Source organism: Mus pahari, chromosome 10 (genome assembly GCF_900095145.1).
Source record: "Mus pahari chromosome 10, PAHARI_EIJ_v1.1, whole genome shotgun sequence".
In the NCBI taxonomy this organism is placed as follows: Eukaryota; Metazoa; Chordata; class Mammalia; order Rodentia; family Muridae; genus Mus; species Mus pahari.
The window spans coordinates 25,848,370-25,865,512 of record NC_034599.1 but is presented as its reverse complement, the minus strand read 5'-3'; the positions used below and the strand labels follow the sequence as shown (position 1 = coordinate 25,865,512).

The 17,143-nt window shown below is 47.6% G+C and overlaps 1 protein-coding gene across 2 annotated transcripts in view; it reads left to right on the top strand.

The window, feature by feature from the left end:
• Adamts15 (ADAM metallopeptidase with thrombospondin type 1 motif 15) overlaps nucleotides 1–10,293 on the top strand; it is a 23,698-nt gene extending 13,405 nt beyond the window's left edge. For both annotated transcript variants that reach the window (XM_021207174.2, XM_029543548.1), the window contains exons 5-8: nucleotides 3,240–3,417; nucleotides 4,585–4,766; nucleotides 4,873–5,048; nucleotides 6,696–10,293. In XM_021207174.2, coding sequence (XP_021062833.1) covers nucleotides 3,240–3,417; nucleotides 4,585–4,766; nucleotides 4,873–5,048; nucleotides 6,696–7,470 — 1,311 coding nt within the window. In that variant the 3' untranslated portion in view covers nucleotides 7,471–10,293. The remainder of the gene's footprint in view (nucleotides 1–3,239; nucleotides 3,418–4,584; nucleotides 4,767–4,872; nucleotides 5,049–6,695) is intronic.
• Nucleotides 10,294–17,143: the final 6,850 nt, after the last annotated feature.

Below are 17,143 nucleotides of genomic sequence, written 5' to 3'. Positions count from 1 at the left end.
TTCTTCTTCTTCTTCTTCTTCTTCTTCTGATGAAATAGAATTGAACAAAACTTTCCTTCCAGGGAAACAAGACTAGCAATTAATTAATCTGGACCAACAGCACCCAGGTCTTCTTTGAATGCAACTCAGAGTTTATATTCTTTAGGCTTTGTGTTAGGGACAAAAAGGCCTCTGTACTTTTCTAGCAGGGACAAGAAGACCATCCTTGCCCCTGGGGATAAGTGGCTCTCTCCTGCCCTTGTCCATGGTTGGGAGAAGACACAGTGCAGAGGTCAGGTGCAAAGTGACATCCTTACAAACAAATGTTTTCCAAGTACCCAACCCATTCACTGTTTGGAAATGGGTGTGGTGCAGAATTATTTTCTCAAAATTCTTTTCTGTGACCTGAGAACGAATAGTTATCCAAACCTGTACCTCTGTACCAGGGCAAATCTAAATTTGGGACTTTAAGAAATATTCATGATGAAAAAACAAAATATAACTCAGGTTGCCAGAGAGACTGGTCTAGTCCCCTGTCACAGAGAGCATTACCTTGTATAGCCAAAGCCCAGTGGATTATCCTATAAGTGACTGCAACCTTGAGGGACTCCTTCAGCATCCTCATTCATAACATCTGTCTGTCCTGCTGTCATATTGTTCCACTTATTTCTATCCAGTTTTTTTGGATTCCAGCCATTCTTCAGTCTGGACCTATAGTCGCTCACATAACTGTCGTTCTCTGTTTTCTTCTCATGACCCCCACTTCTTCCTTGTTGTGCTAAGAGACTGCAGTCTATTGTCAAAAATCACCTTTGACCCCCTCCCCATCTCTCTGGGTCATAACCCCTTAGATTAGTCACCACCTTGGCTCAGTCCAGTTCTCTCTCCACATGTGTGTCTGCATGGGTGAATGTGGCTGGAGTCGAATGTATAATTGTGCTCGCTGGTCTCAGTTTAAATACAAACCCTGGAGACTCAGAGGGGAGGGCAGAGGTCAACCTCAGGTGCCATGCCTTGTGCACACTAGATGTGTACCGCTGAGCCACGTCTCCAGCCCTGAACTACTTCTATGTTTAAATGAATCTTGGCAAGTCCATTTGGACACCTGATAAACATTTTAAACATGGCAGCTATAAAAATGGGCTCCTCACCACATCCCCTAAACCTGCTTTGGCAACTGTACCTTCCACTTGTTTATGCCAAAACCCATTTTCTCATACACTTAACATCTGATATCTCAGCAATTCCCATTGACCCTGTGTTCAGAATTGACTCGGAACCTCATTTCTCACTGCTTCCTTGCTGTCAAACCGTTCCAGGCCACATTCCCTCTTGCCTGGAATTTGGCAGTCTTTCCGCAGCGGCTCTCTGTGTTTCTGATCTTACAGACTGCAATGAACAGAGCAGCCAGTGGGATCTGTTTAAAATAGGAGTTAGACTCTGCCACTTTCCTGCATGCACCCTACAGGGCCCTTATATTCAGCTTGGCGGGAGACAGCCTCTTCTGGCTTCCTGTTGGCTCTGCTGTGATAACCCTGGCCCCTCCACATAGGGCACATCCTTTCTTAGCCATATCTCTTGCTCCCTCTGCTTGAAATGCTCTTTCCATAATACCTGCCTGGCTCATACCCATTGTTCCTTTAGGCAGATGTGTGCCTGGGAATCCAGAAGCTTCTTATGCAAAAGCTTCTGTTACCACTGCCGCCACCTGCTTTTAACCCCAGCCAATACACACAAACTCCAGCTCATTTTTTATGTCCCCCTTGCTGGGCTGTCGTGCCTTTTAGGACAGGGACTTGCTGCACCTATGGCATGTATGTAGTAGGAAGTCAGCAAATGTTTAGTGAAGGAGTGAATGACTGGAAGGCTCACAGTGAAAGCTTTTGCCCAAATAGATGGAAAAATTATATCAAATAGCGTTTGTCTTAAAAGCTGCAGGTGCAGTGTTGTATACTGAAGAGAGGCTGAGATAAGAAGGCCTGGACATGGTCACTCGATCTTCAGATGGTCACTGCTGAACTTAGAGAGAGCACTTTAGCTGACGGTTACCCTTAGGCAGGCTTCAGAGGAGCTCAGATCAGGGAGGAACAGAGAGAGAGAGGACTCTCAGAACATGAAGGAGGGAGCGTTTACACTTCATAGGTCCATGCAGTTTGGTCACTCTGTAGATATGCATGCTCTGTGAGTGACAGCAGTATTGCTGGGCTTTACAGCTCAGCTGCTTCTCTATGGCCCACTGACACGTGTTCAGGGGGTGAGATGCCATTATACTAGCATCCTACAAATAACATGGCGAAGATTATGAATCTTCTCTCTTCTTAGCAACAAATGACCATGACCACAAACTCACTTCATAGTTTATCCCAAAGCTGGACAATGGCTTGGGGTTGCTCCTTTCTCTCTAACACATTCTCTCGGCACAAACATTAGCAAGGCTAACTAACATCAGGCTGCTGCTTGAACTTTCTGGTAGGGAGCTCCTGATGGAGGTCAGACTATCGAACATTTACACGCCTTTGGCAACACTGTGTATTGGTCTGGCTGGTGGTTGCACCTGACCAAGGTTTGGAGACGACTGTAGTTACACTAACTGCACACAGGAAAGACTTAGGAAACCTGCACGGAGGCAGGTCAGAGGCTCTAATCCACCCAATTTAAGTCTGCCATCCAACCTCAGATCTAAGTATTTCTGGCCTCATTTCATGCAGGTCAAGTGTGAGACCTAGGGGGTTTGGCCGTTAGCTAAGCACACTCCTGTGGAGCAGGCAGAGGCAGGTATAAAACTTAGGTCTCTGGGTTCACAACCTAAGATGTCTCTTCTCAGAACTCTCATTTGTAACTGGGAACAGGTAGTGTTTGCTGATAAACCATTTTAAGTGTTGGGAGGATCTTGAACATATAGATTGTTTGCCTCTCTGTTTCTCTCTGTCTCTGTCTCTCTCTCTGTCTCTGTCTCTCTGTCTCTCTCTCCTCTCTCTCTGTCTGTCTCTCTCTGTCTCCCTCTCTCTCTCTGTTTCTCTCTCTCTCTCTCTCTCTCTCTCTCTCTCTCTCTCTCTCTCTCTCTCTCTGTCCTCTCTCCCTTTCTCCCTCCCTCCCTCCCTCGCTCCCTCCTTCCTTTTTTTTTAATCTCATGATACGAGATGGACTTCTTTCTAGTAAGGTGGGCTGGGAACGGATCGGCTTCTCTGGGAGCTTCCTTAGGAGAGGGGCTGGGTGTGGCACCTGGGCTCTGCCAGACTGTAACCTGCTTTTCCACACAGGTGGACGGCTCTTGGGCCAAGTGGGAGCCTTACGGTCCCTGCTCGCGCACCTGCGGTGGGGGCGTTCAGCTGGCCCGGAGGCAGTGCAGCAACCCTACCCCTGCCAACGGCGGAAAGTACTGCGAGGGAGTAAGAGTGAAATACCGATCTTGCAACTTGGAGCCCTGCCCCAGCTCAGGTGAGACACAGGGCAGCAGTAGCCTGGGCCTCTCTGGGCCGTGTGCCTGGAGGTTACCCTTGGTCACAAATACTGCAGTCAGGAAGTCAGGATCCTAATTCCCAGGAAAGAGTTGGAATGAGAAAAGTGCAGACTGCCCTTGGCATCATTCGTTAGCCACTCAACTTTGGCAAAGGTGTTTGCTTTTTGGTGCTCAGACTGGGATACTAAGTGAGTGGAGGTGTGGGCCTTTAGAAGTCTTCAGAGTTTTTACAGTACTTTTTTTTTTTTTTTTTTTTACAAGCCCATCTTTTAAGCAGGAATCCAGAGTCCATGAACTCAGTGGGAAATTTTTACATTTTAATTTTCAATGATGCTTCTATCTGAAACTTAGTTTCCCCTCGAATTAGAAATTTAGCACTTTTTTTTTTTTTTTTTTTTGGAAACAAGGTTTCACTGTGTATCCCTGACTGGCCTTGAACTCACAAAGATCTGCATATGGAGATCTGAGATTAAAGGCATGCACTACCCCACACAGCCCAGCACTTTTAAATTAATCTTTTCATCTAAAGACCAATATTTCCTTTTCCTTCATATAGGCAACAAAGGACAGTAGAAGTAGAAATATCTGTGACTTTGTCATCAATTGAAACTATGAATTTTTTTTACTCCAATTGTTGAAGAATTCTCAAAATGCCATTATGTTCCTCCTTATGTGAAAATCACAGAAATTATTTGCGATGTCATTGAATATTGCTTTTTTAAATGCATTACAAAGACTACATCCATCAGAAGTATGTTTCAAAGTATATCAGTAGTTTAATTCTTGTTACTTTGTGTAAGACATTTAACAATGTAATGAGAAGAGACTTAATAGGCTGCTGAAGGGTTTCATCATCCAAAAAAAAAAAAAAAAAAAAAAAAAACCATGTTCAGGACACCTGTTAGGGAGAGGAGTTGAGACTAGATAACTGGAGGTAGTGACACATTGCTGATGGCACTTCTTAGTGTACACTGTGTCTTTTGGTTCCATGCTGCTTTAAACTTGGGAAGTGGGGGATGACTCCCACACTGTCATGGAGGCAGAGGGGCTTTCAGAGCTGGGCATCCTTGGGAGGATGCTGTCTTTTGTACCTTCCTGGGGCTCCTCTTTTCCGCCGACTTTATGCGCTTTCTCTCCCTGTCCAGCCTCTGGCAAGAGCTTCCGGGAAGAGCAATGTGAAGCTTTCAATGGCTACAACCACAGCACCAACCGGCTCACTTTAGCTGTGGCATGGGTACCCAAGTACTCAGGCGTGTCACCACGTGACAAGTGTAAGCTCATCTGCCGAGCCAATGGGACTGGCTACTTCTATGTGCTAGCACCTAAGGTGAGTGTGCAGGGACAGGAGACCCATAGACCTGGGCAGGGTCTAGCCTTCAGAGGAGCATCTCACTGAGTTGCCTCTCTCCTCTTCTTTTTTGGGAATGCTGTAGGTGGTGGATGGTACGCTGTGTACTCCTGACTCCACCTCGGTCTGTGTCCAAGGCAAGTGCATCAAGGCTGGCTGCGATGGGAACCTGGGCTCCAAGAAGAAATTTGACAAGTGTGGTGTGTGTGGTGGAGATAATAAGAGCTGTAAGAGGGTGACAGGACTCTTCACCAAGCCTATGTAAGCTCTGGGACCTGGAGGGTATAGGCAAGGGCAATGGGTGGGGGTGGTGGAAGTGGAGTTACTCCTAGGCATTGAAAACTTGGGTTAGAGTGGAGTGAATGTAAGAATGAGCATACTATCACTGTTAGCCACTCTGGGAGGATAGTCCATCCATTTGTTTATGTATCCATCCATCCATCCATCCATCCATCCATCCATCTATCCATCCATCCGTCTAGCAAACAAAGATGAATACCAAGATGAGTGCATGAAGACAAGTCTCAACAGGAGATGAGATTCCGGGGGGATTGAAATGTTGTTAGCATCTGTCTAGCATTCTTGAGATATACTGTGCCGGCTAGGTTTATATCACCTTGACTCAAGTTAGAGCTGTTAAAGAGGAGGGAATCTCGGCTGAACAAGTACCCCCATAAGATCAGGCGGTAGGGAAGGCTGAAGGGCGTGTTCTTAGTTAGCAATTGATGGGGGAGGGCCCAGCCACCTGGGATGGTCATCTCGGGTTCTAGGAAAGCAGGCTGAGCAAGCCAGTAAGCAGCACCTCTCCATGGCCTCTGCATCAGCTCCTGTCTCCAGGTGCCTGTCCTGCTTGAGTTCCTGTCCTGACTTTCTTGGGTCCAAGTGCTGAAGTTAGAAAGGCCAGATGATCTTTCTAGACACGACATCCTCTACTCAGCCCCTAGGGGTGATGCACAACATGGTCCCCCTGCTCCTTTTCTCTGAGCTCAGTTGTTGCAGATGCAGGTTTTTTTTTTTTTTTTTTTTTTAAGCGGTTGTTCTGAGAGACATGCAGGGGGTGGATACATCTGGAACTTGATGGAGCCTTAACACCCTGGGTAGATGAGGATGCAGGAACCCACAGCAACTAGCTGACTTACAGGGAATTGGTATCTGAGTTAAGACTCCTGACCCTGACTCCAAGGTCATCATTTGGAATGCATCCAATAACCAACCTTGGACTTGAGCATTGTACACTTAAGTCCTTTTTGGCGGTCGCTCAATAGCTGATGCCTAGCAAGTCCTCTGGATCAGGGGCTATGCTCTGTGATTTATGTTCTATGGGCTTCTTTACACCCCCCACCCCACTAATTTTGGGGTGTGTGTGGTTATGAGCTCTATTTTTAACTGCCCCCCATCAATTGCTAACTAAGAACATGCCCTTCAGCCTTCCCTACCGCCTGATCTTATTGGGGTATTCGTTCAGTCAACGTTCCCTCCTCTCTGGTAACTCTAACCTGAGTTAAGTTGACACAAAGCTAGTTAGCACAGCGTAGCTTGAGAATTTTAGTGGGTGAAGAAACAGACTTAGAGATGCTGAGACTTTCCCAAGACGAACAGCGAGACAAGAAGGAATAGTAGCTTCAAACTTGTGTTTTTATTATACTTTAGATTCACCCCCCACCCCCCACCCCCCCAAAAAAAAGAAAAGAAAAGAAAAGAGATCACAAGGTCCTACAGCCTTGTCATTCAGCTTACCTGAGGCCTAGCTTTCAGCTTTCTGCCCCCTTGACCCTTGGATGGTGTTGGTCAATCAATCAGCTTTGTGAACTGCCACCATTTTTGTGGTATATATCCCAAACCCACAAGCAGTTATTACTTTGAAGGAGACGAAGGGCATCTGTATAATGTACAATCTCTTTTCTCCAGGCACGGCTACAATTTTGTAGTGGCCATCCCTGCCGGTGCCTCCAGCATTGACATCCGTCAGCGTGGTTACAAGGGGCTCATTGGAGATGACAACTACCTGGCCTTGAAGAACAGCCAAGGCAAATACCTGCTCAATGGGCACTTTGTAGTATCTGCTGTAGAGCGGGACCTGGTGGTAAAGGGCAGTGTGCTACGCTATAGTGGCACTGGCACTGCAGTGGAGAGCCTGCAGGCTTCTCGACCCATCCTGGAGCCACTCACTGTGGAGGTCCTGTCGGTGGGGAAGATGACACCGCCCCGTGTGCGTTATTCCTTCTATCTGCCCAAAGAGCCTCGGGAGGACAAGTCCGCTCGCCCCAAGGACCCTCGGGGTTCCCCCGTGTTGCGCAACAGTGTTCTTAGCCTTTCCAACCAAGTAGAACAGTCAGACAACAGACCTCCTGCGCGCTGGGTGGCAGGCAGCTGGGGGCCTTGCTCGGTGAGCTGTGGCAGTGGCCTACAGAAGCGAGCAGTGGACTGCCGGGACTCCCCAGGGCAGCAAGGAGCCTCTGCTTGTGATGTAGACCATCGGCCATTGGAGAAGCGAGCCTGTGGGGAACCCTGCCCAACCTGGGAGCTCGGCAACTGGTCTCCCTGTTCTAAAAGCTGTGGCCGTGGATTTAAGAGGCGTCCGCTCAAGTGTGTGGGCCACGGAGGCAGGCTGCTGGCTCGGGACCAGTGTGACTTACGCCGCAAGCCCCAGGAATTAGACTTCTGTGTCTTGAGACCCTGCTGAGGGGTATTCAGTGTCTCTTCTACACTTTTATTCTCCACCCGCTGTTGTGCTGGTGCCGTGGTCAGCTGGAGCAGAGGACAGCGGCCAGTGGTCTGTGTCACAGTGTCACTCACATCCAGAAACAAGGACCATGGGTCTGGGCGAGAGGTTCCTTCCCCCTTGGACTGGGCAGGGGGAAGCTAACTAATGCACAATCTACCTCATGCCCTGCTCCTCGGGCCAGTTGTGGGAGAGGCTTCAACAGATGGGTGCTGGGCAGAAGGTGCTGAAGGCCAGCTTCCAAGGAACCTGGAAGTTGGGTGCCTCCCAGGCAGAACTTCAGGGACCTTGGCCCCCATAATGGAGGTCACAGGCTGCTGAAAGAGCTATGGCCTGCAGCTTGGCACCCTCAGGTGATCCCGGGAGCTCTGAGCTATCCCTGAATAAGGCAGGGGTCTGGCGGTGCCTTCTGCCTTCTTTCTTTTTGACTCACGTGGACCTAAGAGTAAAACTGTTCAGGGGTTACTAGAAGCCAAAGGGACAATGAGATTGGGTTCATTTGGGTGCAATTTCCCTGTTTGCTCATCTTCCATCTCGGTCCTCCTTGAAAGAGCAGAACTTTGTAACCTGGATGGTTACAAAGGCATTAGACCAGCTGGAGAAGCCTTGATGTGGCCCCTGGTGCTTCCAAGGCAGCCAGAGAAACTACAGGGACCATGTGTTGATCAAGAGAGAGCAACTACGACAAACAGATGCTTGCCACATCAAAGGGGAGATGATTTGGTAGCTGAAGTAGAGAACACAAAAGCTCTAGAGGGTTCTGCTCTCAGCAGGGTCAGGATGAGAAGGTATGGAGCTGTGGGGTCTGGCGAGCAAAAAGGAGTTCTGATACTTTTTGTCATCTAGAGAGGAACATGTAAGAGAGGCTGATGACGAAGACCATGCACTGCCCTAGGGACCTTCCAAAGTGACCATAGCCCTGTACCCACTGAGGGGGAGCGGTCGTGCCTGGGAGGGCGAGGTGCTGAGAACCCACATGCTGGCAAGTCAGCCTTCTACTCTGGCAGCTCCTGCTGTCTCCTGTGGGCATGCTACATTATGTCTCCCGGGTCTTCAGCTCTCTGGTAGGTAAACGGGGTGCGTTGTTTGCTACCTCAGACCGTGCTCTCTAGGACAGAAGGAACCTGGTGCTTTCACCAGTCTCAGCTGGATGTACCCAGCCACGGAAATAAGTTTGTGTGTGACTTTCCTGATTCCCACAGCCTGGCTCTCAGCTGGGGCTCAGAGTCGGGCAGGGTGTCTTTTTCCTCAGGTTCCTTGGGGTCAGGTTTTAGGAGACACTAAGAACCAGTACCCTGACCTTGGGATACTGGAGACCCATCTGTCATCCTTGTAGCCGTGGCAGTGAAATAGAAATCCAGATGTTTCTTATAGCAGGGTAATTCTTGAAGACTTGGAAGCTCCAATGTATATAGGGCCTCTTCAAAGGTTCGGCAGTGTATCCAGGACCTCAGTGGAGAGCTAGATGGAGACAAGACCAAAGCCCTTGTCTTCACTGTGGGGGAGGGGGTGTCTTTGTCAGTCCTTGTACATGTTCCCTAGAAGTCAGAATCCACATACCAGCTTAGCCCCTAGAGTAGTGGTTCTCAGCCTCCTAATGCTGCAAACTTTAATATGGTTCCTCATGTTGTGGTGACCCCCAACCATAAAATTATTTCCATTGCTACTTCATAACTAATTTTTCTACCGTTATGAATCATACTGTAAATTTCTATGTTCTCCAACGGTCTTAAGCAACCCCTGCGAAAGGGTTGATGGACCTCCAAAGGTATCGCTACCCGCAGGCTGAGAACGACTACTCTAAACGGTTATTCTAATCCTGATCTGTCCACCTAGGACTCCTACAGTGGGGGAAGGGCATGCGACCATCTGAGACTGGGATGTTGTCACTGGCAAAGGACAGCGTACTTCAGATTTGTAGCGACACAACGAGTACTTCAGAGTTGTAGTGACAAAAGGTCCCCAGGGTCTGAGGCTGAAGGGGAGCCTTGCTTGCTGATGAGAGCATGGTGCCCTGTGCTTGGGGCCTTCTGTCCCTGTGAAGAGAGGCACTGCTGGGCTGCGTAGAAAGGGTAGAGGTACAGGCAAGTGGGCGGTGAGGTGCTCCCACTGAGGTGACTGGCCTCTGACAGAGTAGCATTGCTGTCAGCTGTCAAGTCATTTCAAGGAGGGATGGCCACTCTTGTCCCTGACACATGCCAGGTGTCCACACTCTTTTTTCCTGTCACAATATTTTTTTTTTTTTAAATTTCTTCTTTTGAAAAGAACTATGACGAAGACAACTTGGGAAGTTTGTCTTGTGTTTGAACATTTTCTGTCAACCTGGGCTGAGCAGAGGTGAGGTGGAGGCGCAGGTTTCTAATGATGGAATAAAAAGTCAAAGTGATGTCTCACACTTATGGAGAAGGACGTTCTGGGGGCTCCAGGAGTATCTTCATTAGGTTATGGACCAGTAAGACTTTGGGTTAGGGATCCCCGAGTCTCTTCTGCCTATCGTGTGCACTGATCGAAGGATTCAGACCTAAATACCCTCCTCTTATGGAGCTCATCATGTTGGGGAGGGGGTTGGAAGGAGCCCAGCGTGGAAGTCGGCTCCTGGGGACTCTAGATACTGTTGCTGGAACCTCTTCCCCTTTGGGCTTGCTTCTTTTGCATTTCGTGTACTGCAGAAGGATGAGAGGGTCTGGGGACTGGCTGAGTGTGTATACTGTGTATACATGGGAGCTGGCTGCTGAGGTGACAGCGACCTACTCCTAATAAAGTTGGATATATTTAAAACTTGCATCTTGCGTCTGTCTCTGTATCTCACCCACGGGCACATTATTCATGCTGTGGTGGGGTGTCGGGGACAACAGCGTCAATGGTAGCCCCACCCCACTGCCTGAAGTCTCAGATGATTAGGAGGTAGAGCCTAGGCTAAAAAGCAAAGGGGCAGTGTCCTGAGAATCTGCATGGGTGAAGAGAAAGCCAACCAGTGCTAACCCAGAGACCGTGGTGCCAGTGTTTGTGAGGGGTGGACGGTATAACAAGCCACAAGTCTTACAGAAGAGGAGTTCAGGTCCAGGCCGGGGCCTTAGAGAGGATCTCTTGGTCTGTATTTGGTGGGTGGGGGGATAAGTCACGAAGACTGGTCAGCATAGTCCACTATACAGGACTTTCTGCTACTCACCTTAGGGAAAACCTTGTTTCCTAAGGAAAAGATTCATTGTGTTGGCAGAATATCTACCCTTTTCTAGTTCCATGTTGGCTTGACAATGTCAGCAAATATGCAGGCCTTGGCTAGGTCTCAAACAACAAACAAACACACAAACAAACAAACACACACAAACAAACACACACACAAACAAACACACACACAAACAAATGCCCCCAAACATTCAGAAACCTGAGGTCCCTTCTTAGAATCTCGTTTCCTACCTACAAAGTGAGAAGCATAGTTTGAATCATCCACTATGGTGCCCTGAAATCCAGCGGTCTTTTGGCCTTTAGGCACATCTGCTGTTGAGATGTTGGTGACTATCTCATTTCAGTTTGGAATCACAAGTAGATGGGGTGATGGCTATTCCTGGTCGTCAACTTGACTACATCTGGAATGAACTACAATCCAGACATGGAGGGCACATCTGTGATCCAGAACTTGAGGCTGGAAGACACAGGCTTCTTACCTGGATCTCGACATGGGATGATACACACTTTTAATCCAGATCCTGAGGCATAGTGGCTATGAGAAGCTCAGGCCCAGCCAAGGTAGTACATGCCTTTGGTCTCAGGAGACTGAAGCAAGCAGATCTAAGTTCAAGGCCAGCCTGGGCCAAAGCCAGTTCCAAATCCAGGGTGGTGGCATATACCTTTAATCTGGGCCACACCTCCTTCTGGAGGCCTACATAAGGACACTGGAGGAAGGAACGCTCACTTTTCATTTTTGCCTGCTTGCACTTACTTGCCAGCACATCTGGTGGAGCCTACCTCTTCAGGTTTCCAGCTTACGCAGAAGAGCAGCTGAAACAACTGGCCTCATGGGACTGAGCAACTGCTAGATTCTTGGACTTCCCATTCACAGCTGCCCACCGTTGGACTGCAGACTATAAGTCATTACAATAAATTCCCTTAGTATACAGATATTCCTTATGTGTCATTCTGTGGCTCTAGAGAACTCTGGTTATTAAAATGGCTTTGTCTTTTTGACTTTCTGGCTGAGCACGGCCACGGGGACTAATTTCTCTGTGAGGTGGACAGCCCTTTCTGGACAGCTGCTGAGGGGGACAGACAGGAGGTTTGCACGAAGCTTCAGCACTAAGGGGTTCTGGGAAAGGGCAGAAGAACCTACAAGACTCTATGGGCTACCCAGGGGTCTGGGAAGGATATTGAGGGGTTTGGGTCAATGCCTAAGCTTCATTGATTCCTGTAATAACTTCATACTCTCATAACTTTATAACCCGTGACATGGTTATCTTCTTGGGGGTAATTTTTGTTTGCCCTCTGGTTTCCACTGCAGCAATTGCTAGTAGGACTTATCTAAGGTAAAGTTCATGTGAACTGGTTTTGGGGGGTGGGGTGGGGTGTCAGCAGTGGAGGAAACAGAAGAGGTTTGGTTCTGCTGTGCAACCAGGCCTGGAGTCGCAGGAGAACGTCAAAGGTCACATGGAGGCAAGTGGCCCTGAAAGCTGCCTCCAGGAGCAGACAAGCATGCTGTGTGCTTTTCTAAGCTTTCTAGTGAAGGAAGGAGAAGTGTCCTAACTTTTCTGGCTTTTGATGAGGGGTAAGAACAGTTTGCTTTGTGATGCATCTGTAGGAAGAAAAGTGCATCTTTATCCTAGTAAGGAGGTTGTGTGTGTGTGTGTGTGTGTGTGTGTGTGTGTGTAAGCCGGGATAGCTTTGCAGAAGAGTTTTGACTCCCCGAGCTAAGCTCTGCATGCATGCCTAGTGAGTCCTGGCAGGCCCCCAGCAGGCTGAGCTGGCAGAGCCAAGGGCATCGTGCATGACCCTAGAGTCTTTCCATTGATCTTTGGCTTGTACCCAGCCCTCCCTGAGTGAGTCAGCCTTCAAGCTGCAATCCTGGCAACAGATCCCAGAAGAACGAGTCTCTCTTTGGGCCCGTTCAGATGCCACCGTGTCACCTCCCAAGCCACACAGCTCCGAGGAGGTTGTAATGAAACTTTCACGGATCCCAAGCAGGAGAGGCTGCTAAGCCGAGCCCTGCATAGAGCAAACTCATTTCTCACCCTGTCTGCCCACCCCAGGCCTTGGGTGATCTGCCCCACGCAGATCTGCCCCTGGAGCCTTACTGGGAAGCCCCTCCATTGTCTTGTTCTGGGCTATGGTCAGGAACGCAGATCAAGTTCTAAGGACGGACAGAAATGTGAAGGTGAAGAAGATCCTGGAGGCATTTCCAAAGGGAGAACCAGAAGACTTTGCCTCCATCCTAAAAAGAGCTCTTTGGGAGGAAGGGAAACAAAAGAGAAGGAGATGGTCAGATATGGGAATCTGAAAACACAAAACAAAACAACAAACAAAAACAACTGAAAAAATGTACTTTGGGAAACATGGACAGAAGATGGTCCTGGTGAACGGTGGGAGTCTGGTGATATCACAGAGATGTCTCAAATCCTGTTTTTGCTTCCCTGTTCCCTTCCCACCCTGCTCCAGTCCATACAAAATATAGGGTCTTGGACCCTTAGTCCTTGACTCTGACCCACTATTTTGATGAACCAGGACCCTGAGACTGTAGTCACCACAGGAAGACCTCTCTCACAGCTAGAGAGTCAGCAAACATCGCAGGTTTGTTGTTGGAAGGGCAGCCTTTGGGTGTCCTGGGGAAGTGCGGTCAGGATGCTAACCTCTTGGAATGCCCTGTTTGGTGAGGTGTGCCAGGTGGGCAGGGCTGGGGATGGGCTGGGGCATTGGAGGGGCCTCCTTCCAGCTGCCCATCAGTGTCCTTTAGTTGTCTGTCTCTTAAAGAGGCAGGGAGCCATTTATGCAACCCATTGCTTTGCCCTGAAGAGTTTCTCATGGGGAGCATGTTCCTGAGACCAGCCTCCGTGGTTCCCGAAGCACCCATCAACACACCCTGGACTTGCCCAGGATTCCTGTAACGTCTCCTCCTAGGAAACCTATTCTCTTAATTGCTTTCTTGGCATGACTTCCAGTGGTGCTGCTGCTGCCATTTCAGGGTTGGGATTTGGCACACGGAAACCTCTTTGCCACCAAATGAACCTTGACTCAGAGAAGTTCAGAAACCTGGGGTAGTCTGAGTGACTTTGAGTGACAAAGGATGAGAAACGTGTAAGAAGTGAATCAAACTCTGGGCACAGAGCCCCTTATTTCTCCAGAAACATCTAGAACCATTGCCACCTTCCCTGAGATATACAGAAGTTATGAAGAATAATAAACTAAAACCTAGGTACCAACCACACAGTACAAAATATAAAGAACACTATTGGGTGTGTTGTGTGCCCCCGTAATCCTACCGATCTGGAGGCTGAGGTAAGGAGATTATGAACTCTATGCTAGTCAGTATTACATAGTGAGATCCTGTCTCAAAAAAAAAAAGTTCATAATTCAACAACTCAGTCAGTCAGTCAGTCAGGAAGTAGCTAAAACCTCCGCAGATGCCTCCATGTGTGCCCTTCTCCTGTCACAGGCAAGTGCTATCTCCCTTTTGGTGTTTCTCCCTTCCTGGTGCATGTATGTATTCCTAAGCAGTGGGTATCCTGCCTTGCATGCTTCTAGCCTGCGAATAGACAGGGTAGCATGTTACATACTCTTCCTTCCAAATCACTTTCTTTTCTTTCTGTGCTCATGGGAGACATTTGTGTGGACACAGTTGGGTAGAGTGCAGTGTTCCTATGGTCTGATATATTTTCTCAGTGTGTGGATATGAATGTGGATGTGTAGGTTGTCTCCAGTAATTTACTGCATAATTCTGTTGTGGACATTCTCATACATGCGCTCCAGTTTACGAACTATGTGAATTTGTAGAAATGGTGTTTCTGGACCATGGACTATGTGTACCTTTAACTATTGCTAGATATTTCTAAATAACTCTTCAAAAGGCTAAAATAATTTAAAAAATATTAAAATATTCACTAATTGCTTTCCACCCCAGTCTGCCAATCTCTCTCTCTCTCTCTCTCTCTCTCTCTCTCTCTCTCTCTCTCTCTCTCTCTCCCCCCCCTCCTTTGAACCCACCTTCTCCTGCCAGCCAGGCTTCCAGGACATACACAACACACTCAATTTAAGAGTGGGGTGAGGAGAGAGTGGAATAAGGAACATTTTAGGGTGCCTGGGTGAATAGTTTGCTTAGTCAGTAAAATGCAAATTGTAAAAACATGAAGAACTGACTTTAATCTTCAAAACTACATTTTAAAAAAATATATAGGCTTGGTAGCACATGCTTGCAATCTCAAAGCTGATGAGGCAGAGACAGGCAGGTCCCTGGGGTTCTCTGCTCAGCCAGAGAGTTTCTAGATTTTGAGAGACTGTCTCTAAACAAAACAAAACAAAACACAAAACAAGTAAACAACCAAAAAAATTCAGGGTGATGTCTCTTGAGAAGTGGCACCCAAGTTTGACCTCTGGCTTCTCCATATACATGCACACATATGTGCACCAACACAAACATATACTGACATACATATATACACAGACACACACACACACACACACACACACACACACACACACACACACACACGCACACAGAACAACTAGCAGAAATGCAGGCAGGGGATAAGACCACCCGTGAGCTATCTCATGAGAGCAGTCTAGGTTGGTAACTGAGTAGGCAGTGGCCCTGGAGATGAAGGGATATGTGCAATGAACAGGCACCATGACCAAGGCAACTCATATAAGGACAACATTTAACTGGGGCAGCCTTACAGGTTCAGAGGTTCAGTCCATTATCATCAAAGTGGGAGCATGGCAGCATCCAGGTAGGCATGGTGCAGGACGTGCTGAGAGTTCTACATCTTCATCTGAAGACTGCTAGAAGAAGACTGACTTCTGGGCAGCTAGGATGAGGGTCTTAAAGCCTACGCCCACAATTACACACCTACTCCAAGAAAGCCATGCCTACTCTAACAAAGCCACATCTAATAGTGCCACTCCCTAGACCAAGCATATACAAACCATCACAATTAGAGAGGTCTCTTTGATAGGGCTTCTAGACCGGAGCTGAGTTCGTCCTTTTTACACTATTATAACAAAATACTGGAGCATGGACAACTTATGAAGAAAACAAGCTTATTTTGTTTGTAGTTTTGGAGGGTGAGATTGAAATAGCCTGTATTGGCTTTGGTGATAGTCCCCCTGGCTACATTACATCATTGCAGATGACATCATGGTGATGAACACATGAGAAAGTTTAAATGGCAAGATAAGACAGGAAGCCAGATAATGGAGAGGGACTACTAAACTAACCAGGAGAATTATGCTGACTTTTTTTGAGTTTGGCGCCCTCAGGTACCTCACACCAGGCTCCACCCCTTAAAGACCTCAGCATTTTTCACAGAACCACATTAGGACCCATGGTTCCTACACATGGGCTGTGGAGAACATGTTCAAGCTGGAGCAGAAATTGAGGCTTTGGGTTATGAGACATAGCTTCAGGAAATTTAGAGAGCAGTTATGCGAATCCGATGAACTTGGAGATTTAGTGCCAGCTTGATATAAAGTGAGCATTCAATTTGCCTCAGCTAGACACTACTCTAAACAGAGAGATGTTCCTGGGGAAAGAATTTTCATAGTTGCTAGTTTCAGTGTTCTGTGTTAAATCACTGGATAAAACCAAGCACGGTGGCACACACCTTTATTTTCAGCATTCAGGAGGCAGACAGGAGAGTCAGGATTATACAGAGAAAGCCTGTCTCAAAAACCAACCAAGCAACCAAGCAACCAACCAACCAATCAACCAACCAACTAACCAAGCAACCAACTAACCAAGCAACCAAGCAACCAACCAAGCAACCAAGCAACCAAGCAACCAACTAACCAAGCAACCAAGCAAGCAACCAACCAGCCAGCCAACCAACCAACCAACCAACCAACCAACCAACCAACCAAGCAACCAACTAACCAAGCAACCAACCAAAAAGACCTATCACTAAAGGTTATTCTTCTTATAGCTATTTGCTTCACATTAAAAACAAGAAAAACAAAACAAAACAACAGAACTACCATGCCTGGGGCTTTCCCTGTTCCAGTTTCAGGATCTCATGACTTAACAGGAAGCCTGCCTTCTGGGGGCGGCGACTCTCCAATGTTCTGAAGACTAAATTTCTCACTCTTTCCTCAAATGTTTACCATGAAAAATTTCAGATTTCATAAACTGAAAGAACAGTCTTGAAGGAATAACTCTCACAACTTGTAACTATTATTTTACATCATATCTGATTCATCTCTTGATAGAGGGCTTTTATTTAGATGAGCTAGAAGGTTGCAGACTGATGGCTGTATGAAGTTGTTCAGCTTGTATTTCCTGGGAACAGGGCGTTTGAGATGCAGAAGCTCCTGAATGCCCGTGCTTAACCTTTCTCAGACCCTCAGGGCTGCACTCCACACTGTTAGCTGGGAGCTGGGCCCTAGAGGTTGAAGGAATAAGTAAATGGGTTATGAGGACAGAGTTGGAGAGACTCGT